Below are 24,265 nucleotides of genomic sequence, written 5' to 3' on the forward strand. Positions count from 1 at the left end.
CCTGCAAATCAGGTCTGTTTTTCACAAATGTTTACTTCTTCCATGTGAAAGGGGAAGCTTCACTCTGCACCAGCCAGCCACACCAGCCCTGGAGCTCTGTGCAGTTATGATTCAGATCTAGCTGAGATCTACTACTCTGGCATAGAAAATACAAATTTTAATTTTTTTTCATTTCAGCCTCTCTAGGAGGTATTCAGTGTCCACGTGGCCTTGGGCAGCCATGTGGCTAACTACGGCCCCTACCAAATGCTTCCTCTAATCTGTTACTGGCAGGAAGAGGAGAGTTGCTTGTCCCTTTTTGTTGTAGCCGTCTTCAGATGGATGAAGCTTCAGTCTGTTGCCTCATCTCTTTCCAAAATAGGACGTTTGCCAGCAGTGATGGGAGAGGTAGCAAATGAGAAAAGAAGGAGCAAAAACTGTGACTGATGTAGTGGGGAGCAACAGATGTCATGTGGAAAATTGAGATATACTCAATAAGCATTTTCTACAAACATTTTCATACTGATGTAACTTAGTTATGGGGTGTGAGATACGAGCATATGAGAGAGTGAGTGAGTTTAAGCTTTGAAGCATTTCAGACAGATGGAAGTTTGTGGTTGAAGACAATTTATGTGGAATTACAGGCTACTGGTGTTCACAGCTTAATGATTCTGCTTTTAAAGTGATTTTATGTTATAATTAAAGAGATGGTGAAAGAAAATAGAAGGAGCTGGGTTACCGGAAGCAAGGGAAGTAAAGGCCAAGAGTTTCTGCTGTATGTCACCCAGAAAGAGCTATTCCCTGGGTAAGAACATAATAGGGAACAGGTTATTCTTCTGGTACTGACTTAACTTGCACCTTTGGCCAACACAGATTTCGTTGAATATGTTATTAAAGGCAGTATCCCAATAAATGAATCAGAAAAGATACTTTGACATCTGGATTACAAATCATATTAAAGCATATACTTATCTAAACTAGAACAAAGCTGTGTCTGAATCAGCACAAAATGTTTGAAATTCAGCAGCAGAGGAAAAAAATGCTGTGATACTATGGTTTTTATTTTCAAAACAGACTTCTAGCACTTGAAGCAGAGTTCAATTGCTCAGAGTATTGCCCTTTGTATAAAAGGAAAAATAGTTTGTTTGCAACGGACTCACCTTGCCAAAATGGCTTGTTCACAGCTTGCTTTTCCCCCATTTCTTTGTTGTTGAGGTATTTGATGTATTTCAGTTGTCAGAGATTACTCTTTGCCTTAATGTTAACTGTTTGGTAAGCACATCTTGCTTCTATTCTTGTCAAACTTGAAATTAGTCAATCTAATTGAATTTTGCAAACCCATTTATTGTAATGCTTTCCACTTGGGGCTTGTATCAATTGAAATAACAAAACAGTGGTTTCATCTGAATTCCTGTGCATCTACACAGTTAATTGACTGCATCTCTAGTGTTAGTATTTCTACTGTTTTCAGAAAATTTGTATTCTCCAAATGGCTTGAGTTACTCCTATGATAATTTTACATAGGTGTTTTATAGGAATTATTTGGGATATTTTGAGAATGTCACCGTTTTGATAACGCTTAATAGACATTTTTCTTTAGAGGCAATGGCTTTTAGTACACTAGTATGAGTCATAGAATACAGTATGTGTACCCTAAGTATGTTGTTTTCTAGTCTTTGTGTTCTGTGCCAAACTAGCTCACCTTTTATCACTCATGCATTTCACAGGTTTACAGTTTGCTTCAGATGTGTCGAAAATATGTATGACAGCAAATGTTTCCTTTATTGTTGAGTTACTGCTTTTCACTGGCTTATTTCAATTCTGTGGTTTGAACTTCAAAAGTGGTGATACTTATGTTGAATTTTTACATGTCATCCTTAACAGAAAGGGCTATTGCAAGACATGAAGTCAGAGAAATAGAACAACGTCACACAGTAGATGGCCCCCGACAAGATGTGACACTGGATGAAGAAGATGATGTGGTGATTATTTACAACAGAGTACCTAAGACTGCCAGCACGTCCTTCACAAATATTGCTTATGATCTTTGTGCAAAGAACAAATACCATGTTCTACATATCAATACAACCAAAAATAATCCTGTTATGTCTCTGCAAGATCAGGTAAGCTGATGCGTTTGGGATGTCTTAATTAAACAAGGGGAAAGTTTAGAAGACTTGTTTTGCTGTCACAAACTTCTGCGGGCTGATGGAATTGGGTTTTGTGTCATATTTTCCAATATAAGTGAATTCTAATGTGTTTATATTTTCTGTCTAGAAAATTACTAGTATTCATTAAGTAATAGGTTTAGGTTTTTGCTGTGCTACCAAGGTGGTAAGTGTTTATTGGGTAAAAACAAAGCTAAAAAGGAACATAGCTAGGACAGAAATGACCAATGTTGCTCTAACTGTAAAAGATTATTTTATTTCCAACTGTCTGCCTTTTGGCTGTGTAATAATATTTGCCTTTCATCTCCATCTGCAGTGAAGGCACTCTTATGTGCTATCCTCTGAGTAGTACAAGTACTGTGTCATGCTGTCAGGGCTGCACTTCTGCCTTTGGTACTAGGTCTGGTCAAGTCTCACAGGTGATAAAAAACAGGTAGAAAGAAGTGGTTATAAAGAGCTTGCAATTTAAAGGGTAGGTCACTTTGCATTGGCTTAAAGCTGCCACTAATATCAGTGTAGTCCCAGACTAGAAAGTCCCACTGCATCAGATGGGACTACACTGATGCAGTGGAAAAGAGATAATGATCAATGCTCTGTTCTTCTTGGTGTGGGGTGTGATGGGGGAGTAGTTTTTTTGTTATAATTTTTAAAATAATATTTCTTTGCTCATCACGAACACACATGCAGGGAACCCAGGTCAGAGGCCTGAAGCATCACAATGACTTCATCCCTGTCTGTAAAACAAATGTTTCCAAACTCCGGGGTGTGTACTACCAGTTGTATGCTGATCATCTTAAGTTGATAAGCAGCAGAGGCAGGAGCTGTTCTGCATTGCAGCATGTCAGCACTGAGGCTTCCAGCTCCTTGAACTGCATGCCTAGAGGCAGAAGCAGCTCAGCACAGCTACTGGGGTGGGGCAAGGGGAAGCAGAAGGTAGGGCCTTCCACTTTTAGTTCTGTATGTGGAAGAAAGATTGAGGTAGGGATTTCAGAGCAGGAGACACAGAGTGTACTTGGGGTGGGACTGGGAACCTGTTTTGTGGTAGTGGGGTTGTGTTACTGCTGGGTTTTTGCTGTTGTGAAATCTTTTCCTAAATATGAACGTGGTGTTGTCATACACAATTAAGATGGCTAAGACTAAACCTGGTGGCTATCCCTATGGTCTTGTCCACTGTACTAAACAAGTACTAAAGAGCTATGCACCAACAGCAGAGTGACTTTTTTTTCAAATTATTTGACAAGCCTATACATGTTAATTAAAAATCATGTTCAAGTCAGTCATACTTAGTGCTGCACTTCCAGCCACACATTCTGTTTCTGTCAAGGTGTCTCTTTGAATTATTGTGGTCTGTCCTGAAAGATAGAAGAACTAGTCATTGATGGTATAAATTAAACATAGGCAACCTTGCCTTACATTTCTATTTTTGTTCAAATTTAGTTCAAATTGAATTTGTTCTTTACTGGCTTAGTTTTGTCTAAGAGAAACTATCATCTTCATCTTCCCTCTAATAATAGCTACCTATAGATAAATGGAAATCCGTCAGTGCTGAGCATGTATACAATACAGGCAGTCCTGCCTTCATTTGGTACTATGCTATCGTCCAAGGTGGTAAATTGCACTGTTTAATTGGACAATGGGTACTCTTCTTCTTCACTGTCCAGTAACTGGAAAATGCTGACAATGAAAAAATTGATATATCACACTTGTTCAAGAAAGAAGAAATAATTACTTTAGTACATTGAGATAGCAACTTGCCATTGTAAGTCATAACACGCAATTCTGGAGATGCCAGGGATGCCAAGTAGTAGCTAATGAAGGTTTGCTCTTTCTGGGCTTGAAATGTTCACATGCCACCTTCATCAGTATAGCTCACTTGAGTGCATTAGGTGTATATGCACCAGTAGAAAAACACATAAACACTTCACAGAAGGACAATTGGTTTATCAGTGATAGTGTCTGTTAAAGCAAATCTCCCTAAGTAAGGTGAAGATTGTCTTGGGCCTGACATTTATAAAAGAGTGAGCCTTTCATTATGCACTACTTTGCTGTGCTTTTCCCAAACTGTTCTAATTCTGTAACAGATTTTGAGTTCTCTGCCCATATATGAAACCTTTGTTTCTTGAATGCAATCTGGAAAAAAGCTCTACTTGCAGATTATGTTTGGAGTGGATTTTATCTGATTTGAGATAATCCGATGAGTGTCCTTAACACATCCGTTTTAATTTCAGCTGACACTTGACCCAGCACCCCTCCTTTCTTTTGCAGCTTCTCTGGCAAGTAGGACCCTGGGAACTGTCCCTCTTTCCACAGGCTGAGCATTTTCTTTGCAGCAAGCTGAGTGCCGTGCTGCCCATGTTGCATTTCTGACCTGGTGGTCTGTAACAAAACTGCTTTGGTTACATTGAAGTGTTGTTTGGTTAGATTTTATTTGTTGCTTGTGTGTTTCAGCCCTCATATGTTTTGTCCCTGTATGTGTGCCTGTGTTATGACTGGATGGCATACCAGCCACATTAACTTCAGCTTTCTTGTTATGTGGTGACTTTGTCATTTAAAACATTCAAACAAAATTACTGTTCTGTCTTACAGCATGTATTCTTGACACATTATGAGAACACATTCTCTGTACTGTTGTGAACATGGAAAAGCTCTGGTACAATTATCCAACACTCACTCAGCTTGCTGTTCTTTGTTCTTCTTTTCTCCTGTAGTTTCTCCATTTTTCTCAAAAGAGCAACCTGAAAATATACAGTCTTGCTTCCAAATGTATTCTGACACAGTGCCCTCTCAGAGGACAGCATACTCATGCTGACTTTGGTCATACTTCCTCTGCTGGTGAAGGCTTCAATGCCTGTCAGAAATGGAAAAAGTAAAAGGTTGCAGCGACTCAGTTAGAAGTGGAAGTAACTGTCATGTGCTCCTGAGCATTTATGAATTTTTCTCTTGGAGTTAGATGGCCTAGTGAGTACTGGTGTCCACTGCTGTACATGTGCCAGCTGGGTGTCCTGGCTGTACCGTGGCCGAACTGGTGAACTCTTGTCTTTTCATGATCTCACAGAATTGCTTCTCAGCAGCCCTTACCTTGAGCTTGCCTGTGGTTTCTCATGGCATGCAGCCAAAGGTGTGCTGCTGGTCTGCTGCCAGCATACATGACCCTCTGATTTAAAGCTGGCTATAAGTTACTGGCTTGTATGACAATTTGGATAGCTCTGCCACCAGTGCCTTGCTGCAGAGAGATTCAGATGCAATCAACCCATCAGACAGAGGTGACAGCTTCTAGCATCACTTTGGTCTGCACGCACAGATTTCCCAGGGTTTTTTGCTCACACTGAGTATGCTGGGTTTTGGGTTGGTTTGGTTTTTTGGGGTTTTTTTGACTCACTGGGACTTGTTTTAAAATCTTATCGTCCTAGAAACTGAATGTATTTAACTTACCTTCCAGGACATCTTATGCCCCCAGAGTACGTTTGATCTGGCTTTTTAATTCAGTGAAGCTCAGCTGATTTCTCACTTACTAAAGGCTGTGAAGCAACTTTGTAGCTGATTATATAAAAGCACTATGAAACAACTTCACAGGAATTCCATTCACGTCTATGTGAACTTTTAAAGTAACCTCAAATTTTATTCAGTTGGGTTCAGATGGAGAAGCTTGCTTGGTCTCTTAAAAGCTCCAGTATCTGCCAAACCCTGAAAAGAAAGGTAAAATTTATTGTATTTAACAGTATGAAGCACCAAGCAATATTCATCTCTACCCTTAAATGTGTGAACCCAAGCTCATTAGGTTGTCTGTGACCTGGGACAATTCTGATTTTTTTTTAATGCTGCAAACTGCGTGTGTGGGAAATAATCTCTTGCCTGCAGGCTAGTCATCAGTGTTACAGACTTAAATTCATAGGGGCACAGCGTGTTTCTGGTCCATCTTAAGGCAGATGTAAATGTCACAGCTGTCCTATAAAACCTTCCTAACCTTCTCTTAGCTTGCCTGGTGTTAAAGTTAATAAAAGGCTAGAACATCCATCCTATGTTCATAAAAATTATTTCCTTATCAGATAACATTGTAAGACAAAAACAATAAAGGATTTTTTAAAAAAACTATTACTGGAACACGTAAGGTTTGATGCCAGATGTTGGCATGGAGGTCTAAGACAAAACTGAGCCTTGGGATTTTGCACTTAGCACTTCCCTGTGTCTAGTTCTAGCCTATTAGAAACTGAAATCTTGCTAGTGCTATATTTTAGAAAGCTTGTTCAAGGAAACATAACTGAAATGTACACTTTAATATGCATGCTGTACTACCTGCAGTAAGCATAACTGGTTTACTTGTGGAGTTGTATCAACCAGCTGTGACATTTTGAGGTTTGGTGGTGAAGGAAGGGAGAATAATGTATATTTTGCATTTAGGAAATGTCTTTCCCAGGTATGGAAATATTCATAGCTGAGGCTCTCCACTGAACTTATCTTGCCATTAATCTTTGAACAGTACAGTCAATGGAAGTGTGGTTTGTTTCAGTAGCAGTAAAGGTGGTTCAAGTGGATTCAGAGCCTCATATTATCAGTTTGTGCTGCAGACAAAACTAGGCAGAAAGCCAACACGGTTTATGAAATGCCATTGTATAGCATTTTGCTTGCTTTTCAGCTGGATTTGCTATAATTTTCTTGTGGAATATAGGGTCTAAATTGTGAAATGCCACAGACTGGGAAACTTGTACACTGAAAAAAAAAAAAGGAATGATGCCTGCTATTAAAAAGTAATATCCATTTCTTTTATCCAAGAACCAGTTGAAAAATAAGTAGCGGTTATCAACCTCTTAAATCCTAGAGTGCAAGTTTTGGACATTTGAAGAAACAGCAGCAGACCAGCCTTGCCTCTTAAAATCTTACATTGGTTAGTTATAATAAATAGTAAATACTATATCTCAGGACACTCACAAGCCATTAGACCTTATAGAATGTTAGTGTGTTGTCTTGAGCTCTCAGACTTTCATTTTATGACTCTCTAGTCTCACCTTAGTATCTTTGTTGTTGTCTATATCACTGTGTAACAGAAAAGATATTGTAGATGTTCAGGGAACGCTATCTTCTAATTCTTGGCTTCAGAAATGGCATATCAATGTCAGGAAGCTCAGGCAGTACAAATTTACCATCTTTTCTTTATTATCCAATTCTCTAGTTTTGAAATAACTTTTGGAGTTAAATGCTTTGAAGATAAAATACTCTGTTCATCTAATAAAGCCAAGCTATATCAGGATTTGCATGTCCCACTTAATTTGATCTGACTTTCTGGTTTGGGGCGTGTATCTTATTTTGGGTTTATCTTTGAAATGTAAAGCTGGTCCCATTTCTGTGAAGTTTGCCGATAACCGCTTTATCAGCCCTTGTTTAAGGGCTACTACATGCTTTGACATGGAAGTTTCAGTGAAACGTTAGGCTTAAGGTAACTATTCAAAATGGTAAGCTATAGATCTAATTTACACTCTATATATTTATAAAATTTCTGGATTGTTTATATGTTGCATTCTGGGATGGGGGACCAAACGAGCCATCAGATTTGTTTCTTATATCCAGGTAAAACAGGTCTAAGAACAAGCTTGCAAATCTGATGCACTTCTATTTGAGGGACTGAATACAGATCAGACAATTCCATCAATTTGTATTTGCAGTTCTACTTACTGCTTGGTGAATTCTGCATTCCTTTCAAATTACAAATAAACTGGACTGACAAAAATTTAAATGTTTGTCTTGACAATAGTTTTGTGGTAGCTTTCTTTGAATTGCTCTTCTGATTGCTGTATTTTGCTTTTGTTTAGTTTTGATCATTGAATTGTAATGATCTGAAATGAGTCATCTGTATGCTTGCAGAGAAGTCTGTTTTAGCTGGCATAAATTCTTTGGTAATACTCAGAATATACTTTTATTTTTCTAATACATGATAAGATTTTACTTACAAACCAGAAAACACCATATATGAGGAAATTTAATGTGTGCCAGCTGTACAGAAATACTTTCTGCTGTCTACTTTTACAGGTTCGATTTGTGAAGAATGTGACTTCCTGGAAGGAAATGAAACCAGGATTTTACCACGGACATGTATCTTATTTGGACTTTGCAAAGTATGTTACCCTTGGATTTATCCGTTAAGTAGTATGTAGTTAGTTGCTTGGCTGCAGCTGGAATATTAGTGCCCTCTAGTGATACAGGTCTGACAACAGCAGTTTTCAAAAACACGCTGAAGTACCTGTGATGAGCTGTATTTGGGTTTGATTTTCACAATTTTCTCCTGTCTTTTTGCATGATAAAGTGTAATCGACTCTCCTTTCAAAACTGCTTATGTTCGAGGCCTAGTACTCCTTGCCTGACTTTCACGAGCTCACTTTACTGAAACTCCTGGCTGTTTTGAAGAACACAGGCAGATCTGCCTTAGGATTGGCTTCCTGTTCTGGGAAGTTTAAGATACCTCTTCTCATATATGTTTCCTATAACAAGTAGTACCACCTATGTCTTAGGTTATGTAGTAGTTCTCTATCAGAGCATCCCTTTACACTTCATCTAAATATTTTAAATTATATTATAAAGCAGTTTTCTGGCTTATAGTAATTTGACTTGCAGTAAAAAGCATTGAAATAATTCTTGTGGAGCTAGGTCCTACTACTTCTAAAACTAATATAAAGGAAAATGAAGTTAAAAATCCCCCCAGCAATTTCAAAGGTTCAGGACCATATCTGTATTCCCACTTCCATGCATGTCTTTTCTTGTCTTATTTTTGCTTCTGGATCTAAAGCAGTGATCCTCCAAAGCTCAGTCTTGTGAAACCTCACTTGAACTGCCAAGTCAGTTTTGCTTAAGGTGCTTGCTAGGCAGGGCTTCATCTTGCAGCATGTGGAAAATGGTTTAGAATTCAAAGTGGAATTTTCAGATCTCAGGGTATTTGACTACACAGACAATAGTAACTGCTACTTTTACCTCCTGCTGATGGTCAGTCTTCAGCAATGTTATGTTTCTATGTAGTATAACATTTTTAAATGAAATAGGTTTTTGTATGTAAAAGTGTATTTTGTTTAGTCATTGCTTTTAATTATTCATTCCGTTATGCACATGGATTTTTAATTCTAACTTTATATTACAAAGAATGAGAAAGGGAAGTGAGAGCTTCACAGGTTACAGTACAGTATATTATGTAATAGAAAGTGCTAAAAGCTACTGTAGTAGCTGGAAATATCCAGTGTCACCAAGGAAAAACTTGAATTTTACAAAAGGTATCAGGCAAGAAGTCTTAATTGTAATTCAATTGATAAAATAAAATGCATCAAATTTCATTTGCTTCCTTTCTGCCTTTTTAAAGTTGAAGTGCTGCGACATTAATAAAACCTTGAACTGACTAACTGCTTTCTGGAACAGTGAAGGTGACTTATTTTATACATTACTCAATAAAGCTGAAAACATTCTGAGATACTGGAGGGTTTTTTTAACTAAAGTAATAATTTTGCATCTAGAAAGCATATAAGAAATTTCACAAACTTCTTTTGTCTGCATCTTCCCTCCAGGACTGTTATCCTTGTGTTTGTGGTTTGTTTGTTATCCTTGCACCTTAATGATCTTTTTTTTCCCACAACAGCTTGCTTTGTCATACTTTGTGTTTTCATTATTTAAATAATAGCTTGATTACTCTGGCTGTGCTTGGCTGTGAGGTATGATGATCTAGCAAACATTCTTGTAGTTGGGAAGTATAAAATATTTCAGAAAAGTCTATGCCTGCTTATGCACAGACATCACTTAGATCCACTGTCAAATATTGGAAATACCTCTTAAATTATGCTGAAGCCTGAAGTAATGGATTCAATTGATGACTTACAGTATAAGAGGTTATAACCCATCCATGTAGAAACTGTAGTAATAATAGTTTAATTTTTTGCTTCTTTTTCATTTCTGATCCACCTCCATTCTCTGTTTTCTCTGGTAAATGGTTAGAAGAAAAGTTCTTTGACAATGTGATTGACAGATCATTTTCATTCTTAATAAAGTTACATCAGTAAGTGGCTTATGAACTAGCTAACTGAAGCTAGTCCTGGGAGGTCATGTGCAAATCCGTATGGATGTACAATCTAGTGCAAACATTTCCAAGGGCTTGGACACCTTAACTGAACCCACAGACACATAGTATTGGCTGAGGCTGCTGCTGTATCAAAATGCTTTGTTACAGCCTTCCAGAGCACTTGCAGTAGAGTCTGTAGAATGGGACATTGGTGCATGTCTCAGGCATGTCATTGAGCCTGAGAGAGGAGGCAGTTCAGAGTCTGGACTGTGCATCAAAATGGTTGAAACGTTCACACACTTCTATTTTGCAGACTTTGGGCAGTGAGAGCTGGTATGTGCACAGATGTCAGCAGTGCTGCCATTAACTGCTACTCTCTGATTCACTGGTACTCTGCTGGCAACGTCTGAAGAATCAATCACTCTTTCCATGATCTTTAACAATTTATGTATCTGCAAAGTGATCCCTTTTAATTGTTTGTTTCTAACTTCCTCTTTTCTGCTGCTTATTCTGTTTCTGTTCTTTGGCTTGAAATCTACAGAGTACCACTTCAGCAATAATGGTACTGCATCTGAAAACCATGAGCACTCTGTGGTTTAGCCAAGCAAAGGAGGCTTGAATGGCCCCCTGTCAATGCAGAACACCCTCCCAGTTTACATGGGAACAGAAGAGATTTTATTTTCTAGCTCCTAGCTTTACTTCAGGACACTTGACACACTCACAGCTTCCATTGTGATATAGCCTCTTTAATGTTTGGATACCATATTTATTTGCTGCAACAATGTCTCAAATGGCAAAGGAAATAAAACTGAGAAAGGTATTCTGTCTTGAACGTAGATCATTGAACCGTAACATTTGCACAAAACAGTTTTGGTGGTTTAAATCTTTCTCATGTGTCCCATGAGCTTACCAGCTCATTTCATCAAGCATCCTGTTTGTACCACAGTAAATCAAAATTTCCTTAGGGTAAATGTCCAAGGAAATATTTATATCTTTAGATAAAGAAGTTAATATGGTTACAGATACTATCTTATGCTTATATTTAATAAAACCTAGCCATATGGATTCAACCCAGGTAATGGACAGGCTCTTGAGCCCTGTCTTCCTTCTGCTAGCGTTCATGTTTCTGACAACTGGACACCTGCCAGGAAAACCACTTCCAGTTTTGAATAGCACAGTTCAAGAGGGCAGGAACTCAGTATAAAACTTCCTTGTAGTTGTTACTATCACATATGTGGCTGCTAGCCTAATTAAGGTATTTCTGAAGTCTAGGTGGTTGTACAAACAATTTTAGTATCTGTTGTGTGAGAATATTTCTAGTTGGTTTGTGTCTCTAATAAAGCCCCCTAAAATCCGAATCCTAGGACAACTGAAATTGAACTGACTTTCACATCTACATAACCCACTGGGTATGGGGATGGAAGTGATCATTAAACTTCTCTCACCATTGTCTTCTCTGTGTGTAGATTTCAGTTGTATTGACAGAGACAGGCTCTTAAGTGTTAGATGAGAAGCTTTGATTTCGCCTTTAAAAGACATTTTCTCCTCTTTTACTTCAGATTTGGTGTTAAAAAGAAACCAATTTACATAAATGTCATAAGAGATCCTATAGAACGACTAGTTTCTTATTATTACTTTCTGCGTTTTGGAGATGATTACAGACCAGGGCTACGGAGGCGAAAACAGGGGGATAAAAAGGTAAAGTATGCTTTACTATAATGTGTTGTTCTTACTAAAGTTAATGGAAAAGAATTTTTTTAATGTCCTGATAAAAGCTGAATAGTTTTTGTATCGGCATTGATCGTGATGCTGGCTTTGCAAGTTCTGTTTCCCCCTTCATGTCCTTATTGGATCAGAGTGTAACATTAAGTATGTTCTTTATAACCTATAAATTTACTTTCTCTTCCAATGTGCTTTGAAAAAGTTAAAATTTTATAATAATGTTTTCAGGTATGCAGAGCCATAAGTACCAAGTTAAGCTGTCTTACTATGGAAGAAATCTGCATCTTCTCTTGAAGAAAGATAATTTTTTTTTACCGAAAGCTGTAGAACTGCTGATGATTTAGCTTGGATGTTTAGGTTTTTTTATAATTAGCAACCCTTTTTTTTTTTAATGTAAGTATTGGGATGGAGTTGTATAAAGAGTCTGCTTGAAAACTACGCAGTATGAGTCACACATTTCTATACTTCCTCCTTCTATCTTAGGTGGTGATGGGAGTAGCTCAGGTTAATGTATTCAAACCTTGATTACTAATACAGTTTCAGAATGTAACATCATTTAGGTTCCATGATATGTTTATTCTGGAAAGAATTTATACATCTGCTGTCATGGTTTTTAGTAAGACATTTTTTGGAGCATGTTGCTTTGAATTTTTCTTAAATCAGGAAGAAAATAGGATATTTATTATATTAATATAGTTTATAAAACTATAGTAAAGGCAGTGTGGAAGTTTTTATAAAATGTATGGGGGGAGGGGGGGGTTGTACTTCACAGTGCCAAACACTTTTTAAAAAATTCAGTGGCAATATTTTCTTAAACTGATTTAATTTTTTTCTGTGATGTTGACAATTAAACAGCATCGTACAAATACAGTCGTTGAAAAAACAACTGCACAAAAGTCACACTGAATACAGCTTAATCTATAAACATTATGACAACTAATAAACATGACTGATCATTTTGTGAGCCTCCCGACACACCATCAACATAGCTTTGCGTTAAATACTGGGAAGAGACCGTTCCTCTCGTTTTCCACTCGGGACTAACCAGTTGCTCCTCTGTTACTTAGGCTTTGGCGCCATCTTCAGCTACTGCATTTCAGTTTGTTCAGACATCCTACGGCATAGGCAGAGGGGAGCTTCAAGCAGAACAGTGGTGGAACTTACACTTTAAAAGAATGTGTCTTCACAGGCTGGCTACAGAGATGATTTGGTGTTATGGTGTCATATTGGCATTTTTGAAAATGGAGACAAGTTCTCAAATTTTGCAACTTACTCTGTTCCTCTTCACGAGGAGCGTGGTACAGATGGATGCAGTGGAAAGCTCAGCATGCTATCTATATAGCTCAAACTGATTATAGGACTTACTTTAAAATGTCATTATTTTTAATAATTGGCTTGGTTTTGAATTATAATCTGAGCAGGCTTTTACATAGTCATTGGAAAACATTAAGCCAAAATCACAAATGCTGCTGCCTGGTAGACTGCACTTTAGGTTCTGAAGTGCTGGAAGATGTTGAAATGCATTCTTATTTGTAATGCTTTTAATGCATTGTGTTAGTGATTGTATGGGGCTTTATTTATGATGAGGTCTTTTTCATTTTGTTGCTAACATACCACTTTCTTTGGGTCTGAGGCTTGTCCTGAAGGAATCACTGGTTCATCTGAATTGAAATTAATTTGATATGCCAAGTTTTAGGACTTCTTTCATTTATATGAGGTGATGCTATTTTTCCATGGTATTTCCAAGAGAGCTGTAGATATTAGATGGTGTCGGTTTTACATACGTTCGATATAAAATTCAGTAAGCTCAACAATGGATTGACCCAATCGCAGCATCTCTAACACTGATATCTATTCTAATCTGTGTTGTAATAGCTTCACTAAGAGCTCTTCAGATGAAAAGTAGGGAAGGTCAGAAATTCAATCTTTCTAATGGAAGTCAATTGTGTCTTTGTTAAATGTAAAGGAATCTCAACATACTCATCACCCTTGCCCCCTCCCAGGCCATACCACAGCATTTCTGTGGAAGAGTTCTTCATTAATTTTTGTTCTGCTTCCAAAGTTATAGATAGTTTGGCTTATAAGAGTATGGCTTATATGGAGTCTGTTTCTTATAATAAAAGCTTTGCATGGAGCAAAGCAGGTAAGTCTGTAAGAAGTGGGGAAAGAAGACCGTTGTTTTTTATCTTAGAAAATTACTTGCTTGCTCTTGCATATCCACTGTAAAATAACCTGCAAGTATAAGCAAAGAAGCCTTTTAGCAGATGCCAGTTCCTATTTAGTGTATACATTCATGAGTTAGGAGGTGCATTTAAACAATTGAGTTCTTGGGTAATGCTGATGCTATAAAGTACTTGTGATAGGTCAGTGTGGAATGCTAGAGAAAGGATGCCCATTTCTTATTTTGTTAGTAAAGTTGCCATTTTATCTGTCATAAGTGACACGCGTGAACTATTCCAGACTCAAGTGCAATGTGGACCAAGCCACTACAGGTTAATCCCTGCTTTGGCCTGGTATCAGTGAATTTTTCAGATTATCTCAGGAACTTCACCTTGAAATAGAAGCAAATAATTAAGCAAATATATTTTTACATAGATGCTTTGAGCAGAAACTTCTAATTGTACAGAAACTTCTAATTGTCTAAAAAGTTCTCTGTGATCACTTATTTGTTATTAAATATTTTTTTTAAAAATATCTATCCTAGATACATGTCTTACGATTAGAAATATCATAAATACTTCCTGGTAACTGGGTAAAACACTTAAAAATTCTTTCCAACAGTACTGGCCTTCTTATTCTAACTGTGTTACTCCAGTTGAAACTCTGTTGTTACAGCTGTCTATCCAGGTAGAGTGGTGCTGTGTGGAATATTTTGTTATGCAGGGAACATAATCACAGAATTACAAGGTTGGAAAAGACCTTTAAGATCATCAAGTCCAACTGTTCCTGTCCTATGCAAAACCATATCCCTAAGTACCTGATCTTCACAGTTTTTAAAAACATCCAGGGATGGTGATTCAACCCTCTCCCTGGGCAGCCTGTGCCAGGCCCTCACAACTCTTTCAGCAAAAACTTATTTCCTAACATCCAATCTGAACAACTTGCTTTCACTTCTTCCGATTGCCAAAAATAAATTAGTCTCTGAAATGCAATTATTTGTTACACTATTTAAAGTGTGATAGATATTGTTTAATCTAAAACACAAAATGCACAGTGTTGTTTGGTATGGAGATCCAGCTGTTCCAGTATCCACGAATCCTGATGGCATTTGATGCTGTATCTTTAGTGACTCCTTTTGTAAGGCAAGATCCCAACACTGACTGACTGGTTTTGCTTGATTTGACTTATAGCCTTTATCAAAAATGCATAAAAATTATTTCAAATGTATGAGGTAAGATTGAATTGTTCGTTAGTTCTAATCATCATACAAGACTGTGCACATACTATTTTGAGACAAATAGGTCCTCCTGATAACCCTGTGAAAGCAAAGCTTGACACAAAAAAAGTTGTTTTTTTCTTTCACATCGTATCTTGTGTTTTTCTGTCCCTGTTATGTTTAGCAACTAACCAGGTTGAGATGATCAATATGTATACTAAATCTTAAAGCTCAACTCAGTTTTGTCTTTCTTTCAGACCTTTGACGAATGTGTGGCAGCTGGAGGTTCAGACTGTGCTCCAGAGAAACTTTGGCTTCAAATTCCATTCTTCTGTGGCCACAGCTCCGAATGTTGGTAAGGACATAAATGTGGCTTAGGTTGTTAGTCAAAGTATATGAATGACAACATCTAACTTAACAAATCTGACTATGTAGCACACTTGGGGAAATCGTGAGGGATTGGAGAGAGGGAAGCAGCAGGTACTTCAGTAATGTATTTTCTTTTGAAGATGTATTTTACTGAAACAGTCCTGCACTTCTTTACACAAGCAATATGTTTGGATACTGTATCAGCAGTGCTGTGAGGGAAAACAGATGTTTTCAATTTTAAAAAATAATTTTTGTAGATTTGGAGTCGACATTTTTCTCTTGTGTCAGGCTACAATATTTTTCTTTCTGAATGGAAATATTTTGCTCAAGCTCCTAGAGTTTCCGTGGAGAGTAAAATAATTGAGATCAGGATAAATTTATCTTCTTAAACCTTTATCAGGCATCCAGTAGTCAATGTTACTTAGTACAAACTGAAACAAAAGTAAACAGTGTCCATCTGTCAATGCAGCATGATTTTTAATAGTGGTACAGACCTTAAAAGCTCTTTAGCAAACATTAAAAAAAATAAAATAAAAACAACATAGATGATTTGAAGGATTCTGAATGAAATCAAGGCAATTATTTATCAAAGGTACCATTTATACAAACATAACCAAAGTAAATGGCCACTTGAGAGTTTCTCTTTCAGTGGCTGTTGGAGAGACCTGTACCAGGTGGAGAAGGAGAGAGAGTGAATCTCTGAACCTACCTTTACACCCTGTCTAAAGTTATGAAAAGGAGAAAAACACTCTCAGTTTAATGTCTGTCAGTCATTGAATATGGAAGTCCTCTCATGAAGCACAATGACTTTCTATTTCAGAATCGTGCTTGCAGGATGCAAAAGGGAAAAGGTGTGTTCGTACCAGAGCCATTTTCTGGTACCTAATGTGGTAGTGGAGACTGAGTATTGACACTAAGAAAATGTAAATCCTCCAAAAATTCAAATTACAGAGACTGCAACCATATACAGAGACACTTTTTTGTGGATAACTTATTAGTCAAAATAACTAGGTAAGAACAGACATGGGAGAAACTACTGAAAAGGGAAATGAAGTTAAGAATGGTTATAACTTGAAGTAAGTTTTGCCTTTCCTATATAAATGGCCTGTTATGATGTAATCTCTGTCTAGGGACCAAGGATTGTGGGCTGACATCAGAACTTACTGTAATTGTTCTCTGTTATTTTAGGAATGTGGGAAGCAGATGGGCTTTGGAACAAGCCAAATACAATCTGATTAATGAATACTTCCTAGTGGGAGTTACTGAAGAGCTTGAAGACTTTATCATGTTATTGGAGGCAGCTTTGCCCCGGTTCTTCAGGGGTGCCACAGAACTGTACCGTACAGGTATTTAAATAGATTTCCACAGGTTACATGGATCATCCTCTTATAACTTATTTTTTCTTTATTTATTTTTTTTTTCTAAATGTGAATTCTTTAGGCCTAGATGAGTAGTTTTGAGTCTCTGCCAGCTTTGCTTCTCAGTTGGCTGCTGTTCCTGCAGAAGAGACTCTTTAAGAATCTCAGTACAAATTTTTGAAGGCAGCCCAAGTACCTTCCTGCCTTACACAAATTGTAAATATTTAAGGTTGGAGTAAAGGCAGTTGTGTGGGTATACCACACCTGAAAAACCACGACAGGTGTTTATCAGAACATTTTTTAAAGGTCTTGCAGGAGCAGGTTTCCTTATCCTCAGAGGTCCTTCTGATGAAATTAACTGTGCTTGATGCAGCCTGGCTGGCTGTGCAAAAAGAATTAAGGGATACAGTGCCTAAGTATGTGTTCATCTTGCTGGGGTCATAATAAGACATTTATTATAATGCTAGCAGCTCAGTTTCTAGGAGCTGACCATCCAACTTATGATGAAGAAGAGGTCCATCGTAGCAGAGCTTCTGTCTGCAAACAGAGGGAGAAAAGGGTCTGATGCATACAGCTTAGATGTGTAGTATTAACAAGCTTCTTTTAAAGCAACATATAGCATCTCTTAGGGCAAATGTTATCGTTTTGGTCATCTCTGTCATATGAAAGAAGTCTCTTGCTCTGCAGTTTGTAAAATTGTTAACATTGAATACTGTATTAACATCTAAATAATTAATTTTGAAAGACCGATCTTGCTCCAAGTACATTATGTGGAGTAATCTTGTTCCTTAAATGAAGTGTTCATTCCTTGGGTTTATTAGAGGAAGGAGAAAGAATTGAAAGAACTGATGCAAAATTCATTAACATTTAGTGAGAGAGACTGCAATTTCCCAGCCTTGCATGTTATGTTAATAAATCCTGGATTAAATTCTGTCACTTCTGATGCAGTTTATCAACTTGCTGAGAGTATAAAACTCTATAAATAAAGGACCATAAACATTTTTTAATCACGTGAACTTTAAAGTGAAGTTATTACTCTCATTTTGCATTTAGGAAAGAAGTCTCATCTTAGGAAAACAACTGAGAAAAAACTTCCCACAAAAGAAACTATTGCCAAGCTACAGCAGTCTGAAATCTGGAAAATGGAGAATGAGTTCTATGAATTTGCACTGGAGCAATTTCAGTTTGTCAGAGCACATGCAGTTCGGGAAAAAGATGGAGAATTGTATATTCTGGCTCAAAACTTTTTCTATGAAAAGATTTACCCTAAATCAAACTAAGAACCCTATTCTGTTAGATTTATGGACCTAAATCTTTGGTCACATCGTCATCTTAGTCCTCAGCCATGGAAACTAGATTTCTTGTAGACCTCCAAGACATTTCTTTATAGACCTGAGAAAAGTGGGCTGTGGATCACCTCCAGGGCGTTCGTTACTGGCTAACTATGTTGGTAACCCAGAAGCAAAGGCTTCATTTCTTTTATTAACTAATACTTTCAGTGGGACTTAATATCCTTTACCTGAAGAAATCTACACTTTAATTCGGAGCAATTAATACATGGCAGTTCTAGTTGAAAATATGAAGAAACAAAAAATGTTTCTGTTGATGTTCTTTTTAATTTTCAAAGCAATTTATTTTCATTTATACTTCTGTGAAGAGGAAATCATTTTTCCCAGCTTTCAACATGGAAATTTTGGTTGCATACAATATGAGTAGTGTTAATAACTGGTTGACATCTGTGCTTTCTTTTGTGAATCATGTCACATGATATTAATTGGGATGGTTAATCATGTTCTGAGAAATGCTGCTGCTGAAATTGCCCATATTTCTATATGTGGTTTTATTAAAATATACAACTAATCATTTATGTTAAACCATCATTTCCACATTATTATTGTAAAAAGTTAAAAGAAACAAAACAGTGGGGGTTTTGGTTTGTTTTTTATCCCTATGACCACTGACTGAGGTTGGGAAAACTATGAAGAAGTTGGTATTGTCTGCAGTTCTAGTTGATCCTTACACAGTGGTATAAAAATCGTAAATTCAGTATTAAGTTTCTCCACGGATTCTTTGTAATAATTGTAAACTGAGGTATTGGTGAATCCATATTATGACTCCATTAGTGAGCTGTGGTATGGTTAGGGTTTTCCTACTACTTCGATACTTTTACCTGTAGAATATTTTTACTAAGGTGCTTTATAACGTGTTTTAAAGCATTGCATTTACAAAAGGAGTAAAATGCTGTAAATACTGCTTATTTTATGTATTTGGACCAAAAGGCTTAAAGTAACTAGTTTTAAGTGGGTTTTTTGCACCAGTTCTGTTATGTGTGAAGTGAAAAACATCACATCTGCTTCCTGGTTGAGTTAGCTGTTGGACATTGCTGAAATGCACTTCAGTGACCTCTCTGACTTCAACACCAGAATGTTGTCCAGGGATTCTCTTTACAGAAATGTAGTCTTCGTCCTTTTATTATGGTAAGAGGACAAGAAGAACAATGTCATGTGTAGTCTGGTTAAGAAAGTTGCGGTGAACTTGACTGACATAGTTGTATTTATGTGACTGCCTTATGTGACTATTGTAAATTTGTGAGTTGCCATTATTAACAATGTGAAACACCTGGTAGATGAAGTAAATTGAAATTTGAGAACAGATGTTTGGGGCCACTGCATTAGGGCAAGTGGCAGTAGAGAACTACAAGAACTTGTTTTCTATTGAATTTTCTTAAAGGTTGGAGTATTTACACATCTTACACCTGCCTTTTCTTAAAGTGCTTTTCACAGGGTTTGGTGGGGGAAGGCATGGAGGACACAAAATAAGGAATGGTGGTAAAGGCTTAAATTCCTAAGGGATGATGCTGAAGGCTTAGTTTAAAATTATGAAGTGGATTTTCTCTAACCAGCTTGTTCTGGTAATGAAAACAAAGGAAATGGAAAATGGTCTGCAAACTGGATGTCTGCAGCCAAAAGCAACAGGCCAGTTAGTGAGGATAATGAGAGACTATCAAGTACATCTTGCATTTTCTTTGTTTTCTTGGATTTTTCCCTGTGAATTTTAAAAATAGATCTCTCTTTGTTCTTCCCAAATAGTCAGGGAAGTCCCTCCTGATAGCTAACCATTTATATAGCATGAACCATGCATAAGATTTCCTGTTCTAGTTCTTGTCTATTGACGTCATTAATAATGCTGAGATGCTTGGGAACAGGATGTGTTAGTTCACACATGAAGAACATGTTTCCTACCTAAAGAAGTGAACTGAGGAGTCGAACCCGAGAAGTAGCTAATGAAGATCTTAAAAAATTTCCATAACAAAGCAGTACCTTTTTTTTTTAATTAAATGAATATTTATAATCCCAGGAAAGATCATCCATTTGGTGATAGCTTTATGTTAGGTATTATCCTGATAATGCGGTTTTCTTTCAGAATAATTCGGATCAGTTTACCTTCTGGAGAGTCCTTCAGAATTTTCAGAAGAGCACCTCTAAGAGCAGAAGAATTCACTAAGTGAAAACAAAATATTCTTTTAAGCAATGAAATTCATATGCAGACAACTAAAAAAGCAAAACTGCTGATCTCAGTAAGGTCTACAGAAACCTCTTCTATTCTGTAAGCAATTTTAAGCATTGTGTTTCTTTTTTTTCCTTCCAGGACTTAGAATTTCTTCATTATGAGTCTTCAGTAACAAACATAATAGAAGAGTACATTTATTTTTCACTTTTTACTTTTAAAAGAGCAATGTATTTTTCATAGTTCATGTAAGGAAACACTTTTTATTTAATGAGTTATCACTTCATGTTTGTTGTGAACTGAGAGAGTTGAGACAAACAAGAATTTTAGGAATATGTTTTAAAAATACTAGCTACAGTTGGAGATGTATTAATTCCAGATATACTCTGAAAATACTGTTCTCTGTGGAACACAGAAGGAATCAAAACTGTCTGCTTTTATATCTAATGCAACGGTTAGGTCAACTGTGAACTTTTTAGAATTCTTTTAATTCAGAAATATCAAACTTGGGTTTCCTAAAAGACAGTTTAGGAAGAGGAGCTATACAGATTTTTAATAGCCTGCTCTTTTCATCTTCTATTCAGAAATTGAAACAGTCCAAATTGTTGATATTAAAAATATTTCACAGTACATAAGTAGAATGTATCTTGTGTATTTTCCCTTTTTGACTTACAGTGAAAAGCAGCAGTACATGGATTTTTGTTGTTGCAGGTTGTATGATCAGTACGCTTGCTATGCAGCTTCCTGAACATGGATCGTTTAACTGAAGTCACTGTAATCTTTGCACAGGAGTGAGATGGGTTTTTTGCAGGGCTGTTTGAAAGGTGCTGAGATGCTCATACACACACAAACATATATACAGGTGAGACTAGATTTTGTTATGGTGTTCTGTACTTTTTGTACAAAACTGTAGCTCTCTTGAAACTCTTGATGTCAACATAACAACAGTGGGTCCAGCTGTGCTGGTAACTTCATAGCCATCACCACAGCATGCCTGGGGCTCTCCTGATACGCCGGGCAGTATTGACAGGAGAGGAACAGTGGTTTTAGCTGCTCCTTCCCATCATAATTCTGCAGCCATGCATCAACAATTTCACTCTTATTTTGTTAGTGCATCTACAAGCAAACACGAGGCCAGGGTGCAGAATGTCCTACGTGTGAATTTCCCCTTCTCTGGGTTGATTTTCAAGCAGGCTCTTGACTAATGGTATACTGATCACAGCTTCATTGCCAGTCAGGCATGAAAATCTATAGCTGTACAATACAGGAGAGAAAGAAACAGCCCATCCTGGTTGTTGGAAATGCCTTTTCTGGGTACTTAGTCCTTCTGAAGATACTTAGCTATTTTTACTTTCCAGGAATAAACATTTGCCTGTTTATGGTCTGAGAGCAGTTCTATTTTTTTATCAGGGAAAATTCCATTATATTCTGTTACAATTCTGTTACCATTTCCCATTAGGCTTACCTGACGTTGCTGAACGTGTGTATGACAGAGGTATGCAGGTGACGCTGTCTGAACTGTGCTGCTTAAAGCAGCCAGTGGAAAAGCCTGATTCAAGTGCACTGCCAATTTAGCTCTTCAAAATTAGAGCACATTTTATGACTACTAGAAATTTAACTTAAGAAAACTGTAAGGCTGCTTAGTTGCGTGGATGCTTCCTTTACTGTAAGCCTATGCAACTGTGCAACCTTTGCAGCAGTATTTATAGAAAGAGCCCTCTTCCTGAGACTTTTCTGGAGCGTAATTATAAACGTTCATACACTTGTACTGTCTGATACTTACATCAGCAGCTTTCTGTAGCTTCTGTAAAAAGAGACAGGTTTGTGAGCATTTCTAAAGCAGTACTGAATGTAATTTTGAAAAAACATGGATTGTGCTTCATGACTTTTTCTTTTTAAACACACACACACAGCTAAATAGTGCCTTTTTTCCTCACAATCCGTGTTGAAGATGCTCGCTCCCACTCACCCCCCGTAAACTGATTCGTTTGTGCAATACTGTTCCAACTTGAAACCATTTTGTCACAGCTGTTGGGAAATAATCTCCATTTTTCCTTACTATGCTGCCAGCTTTCTGTTGTTGAAGTGTTTCAGTTGATTACCTAATGCAAATGCTATAAAATAAAACACCCAGTGGGAAGGGGAAAGAAAAGAAGTCTGGTGTCCTGTCTTAATATTTGTGTGTCACATTCCCATTAAATGCTTTCCTTCTAGGAGGTGTTGTTATGCAGTATTGTGAGCTTCATTTGCAGCTATTGTGGGTTTTGGAGTGGGAGGGGGTGAGCTGGAGTGTAGCTCGTCTGTAATAATTTCGTATAGCTTTAACCAAATGCATTTATAGGCCTTTAGAATTTGCATTGGGCTTTCTGGCCAGAAATGTAACGAATTTGCAGAGGGTACACACACTAAACCCTGAGATTTGTGAGAAAGCAGAAGGCTGGCATTAAAACAGTGCACTCCTACATACCTGCTTGCCTGCCAGAGGAAACAAGTAACCAGACCAATTGCTGGGGTACTGGAAGACGCTTAGTCACTGCAGGGGTGAATATGGCATAAGAACTTGAGTAGAGCAGAAATGTCACTTGCATTTGGAAGCCATCACTTAAAACAAGAAAATATGGTGAGCATGGGTACCCCGCTCCACTTAGGATTTTGGAGGCGTGCTGTAAGCATTCCTTGCTGTGTGCATGATGGAACTGAACAGTCATCTGATCCAGCCAAGTTTCTTCATGCAAGAGGTCCTAAATATTTAGTTGTCAGCTTTGATGATTAAGAACCATCACACGGTTACTCAGCAACTTCCACTTGAGGATTTTGATGGCTTTTAAATCCCTCTTTCGTTGCAAGTAGCCTTTTCCTTAATTCCCTCTGTGGAAGTGATGGGTGTGATTGTGTGCAGGAAACAAAAGTTTTCTGCTTATATCAGCCAGGGGGAAGTGGAGGAAAAAATTGCCTATATAAAGACACAGGACTTCCTAAGGTCACTGCACCTCTTTCTGAAACGGTACAGTAAACAAAATGACAGTCAAGACCAGTTACAATACAAAAAAAATGCTTTATTTTAAATGACAGTAGCTTCTCCTGCGAAAGACAGGAGCTCTAGTGTTACAGATATGGGTTTTAAAAATGCTGGTTGAACTTTTTGTGTGTGTGTGGTGGGTGATTTTTTTGGGGTGGTTGTTGTTACTGATGCTGCCATTTGCACAGGTAATTAATGTCATTAGTTGGAATTCATTAATCTCATTCAGTTGGAGGGAAAGAAAGGAAAAAGGTGTTTCGTTCAAAGCTACATTTTTTCCAGGTTCTGTATTTTCATTTTATTTATTGTTTGAATCTTGCATTTGATTTCAGTATAATTTCCTTACTTCTTAATAAAATACAAGAAGTTGCTAGTGAATGTCAAAGCAATGTCCAGATGTTTTCTTCAAGCACAAGTCCCCTGCTATGACCTCCCCCTGGCTTCATTACCACATAACGCAGATGTGGTAACTTTCAATAAGAGCTAATTTAAAGAACTAATAATACTCTTTATTAAAAAAACCCTCTACAAAGAACACCTGTGGCCTAAAAATGAAGGCTTTGAGACCTTTCACCTTGACATAATAACCAACTGCATCCTCATAAAAATGGAAAATACTGCGATAAACATTCTCTGCCCATTTTCTGCATGTTTGCAAGGCTGGTCCAGAATTCACTCTCAGATTTGCTGCACACAGGCATGAACTTCTCATAATAACATGACTGTCAAAATAATTGCACA

General features: G+C 37.4%; 1 protein-coding gene across 1 annotated transcript in view; it reads left to right on the plus strand.

Annotated features, from left to right (window-relative positions):
* HS2ST1 (heparan sulfate 2-O-sulfotransferase 1) overlaps positions 1 to 18,906 on the plus strand; it is a gene marked incomplete at its 5' end in the record, with an annotated part of 77,010 nt that extends 58,104 nt beyond the window's left edge. Inside the window, 6 exons of the mRNA XM_084265914.1 lie at positions 1,864 to 2,102; positions 8,169 to 8,254; positions 11,733 to 11,871; positions 15,529 to 15,626; positions 16,829 to 16,986; positions 18,052 to 18,906. Of these exons, the coding sequence (XP_084122040.1) occupies positions 1,864 to 2,102; positions 8,169 to 8,254; positions 11,733 to 11,871; positions 15,529 to 15,626; positions 16,829 to 16,986; positions 18,052 to 18,278 (947 nt within the window). The 3' untranslated portion in view covers positions 18,279 to 18,906. The remainder of the gene's footprint in view (positions 1 to 1,863; positions 2,103 to 8,168; positions 8,255 to 11,732; positions 11,872 to 15,528; positions 15,627 to 16,828; positions 16,987 to 18,051) is intronic.
* Between the last annotated feature and the right edge of the window lie 5,359 nt (positions 18,907 to 24,265).

Source organism: Gallinula chloropus (assembly GCF_964237585.1).
Source record: "Gallinula chloropus genome assembly, chromosome: 6".
In the NCBI taxonomy this organism is placed as follows: domain Eukaryota; kingdom Metazoa; phylum Chordata; class Aves; order Gruiformes; family Rallidae; genus Gallinula; species Gallinula chloropus.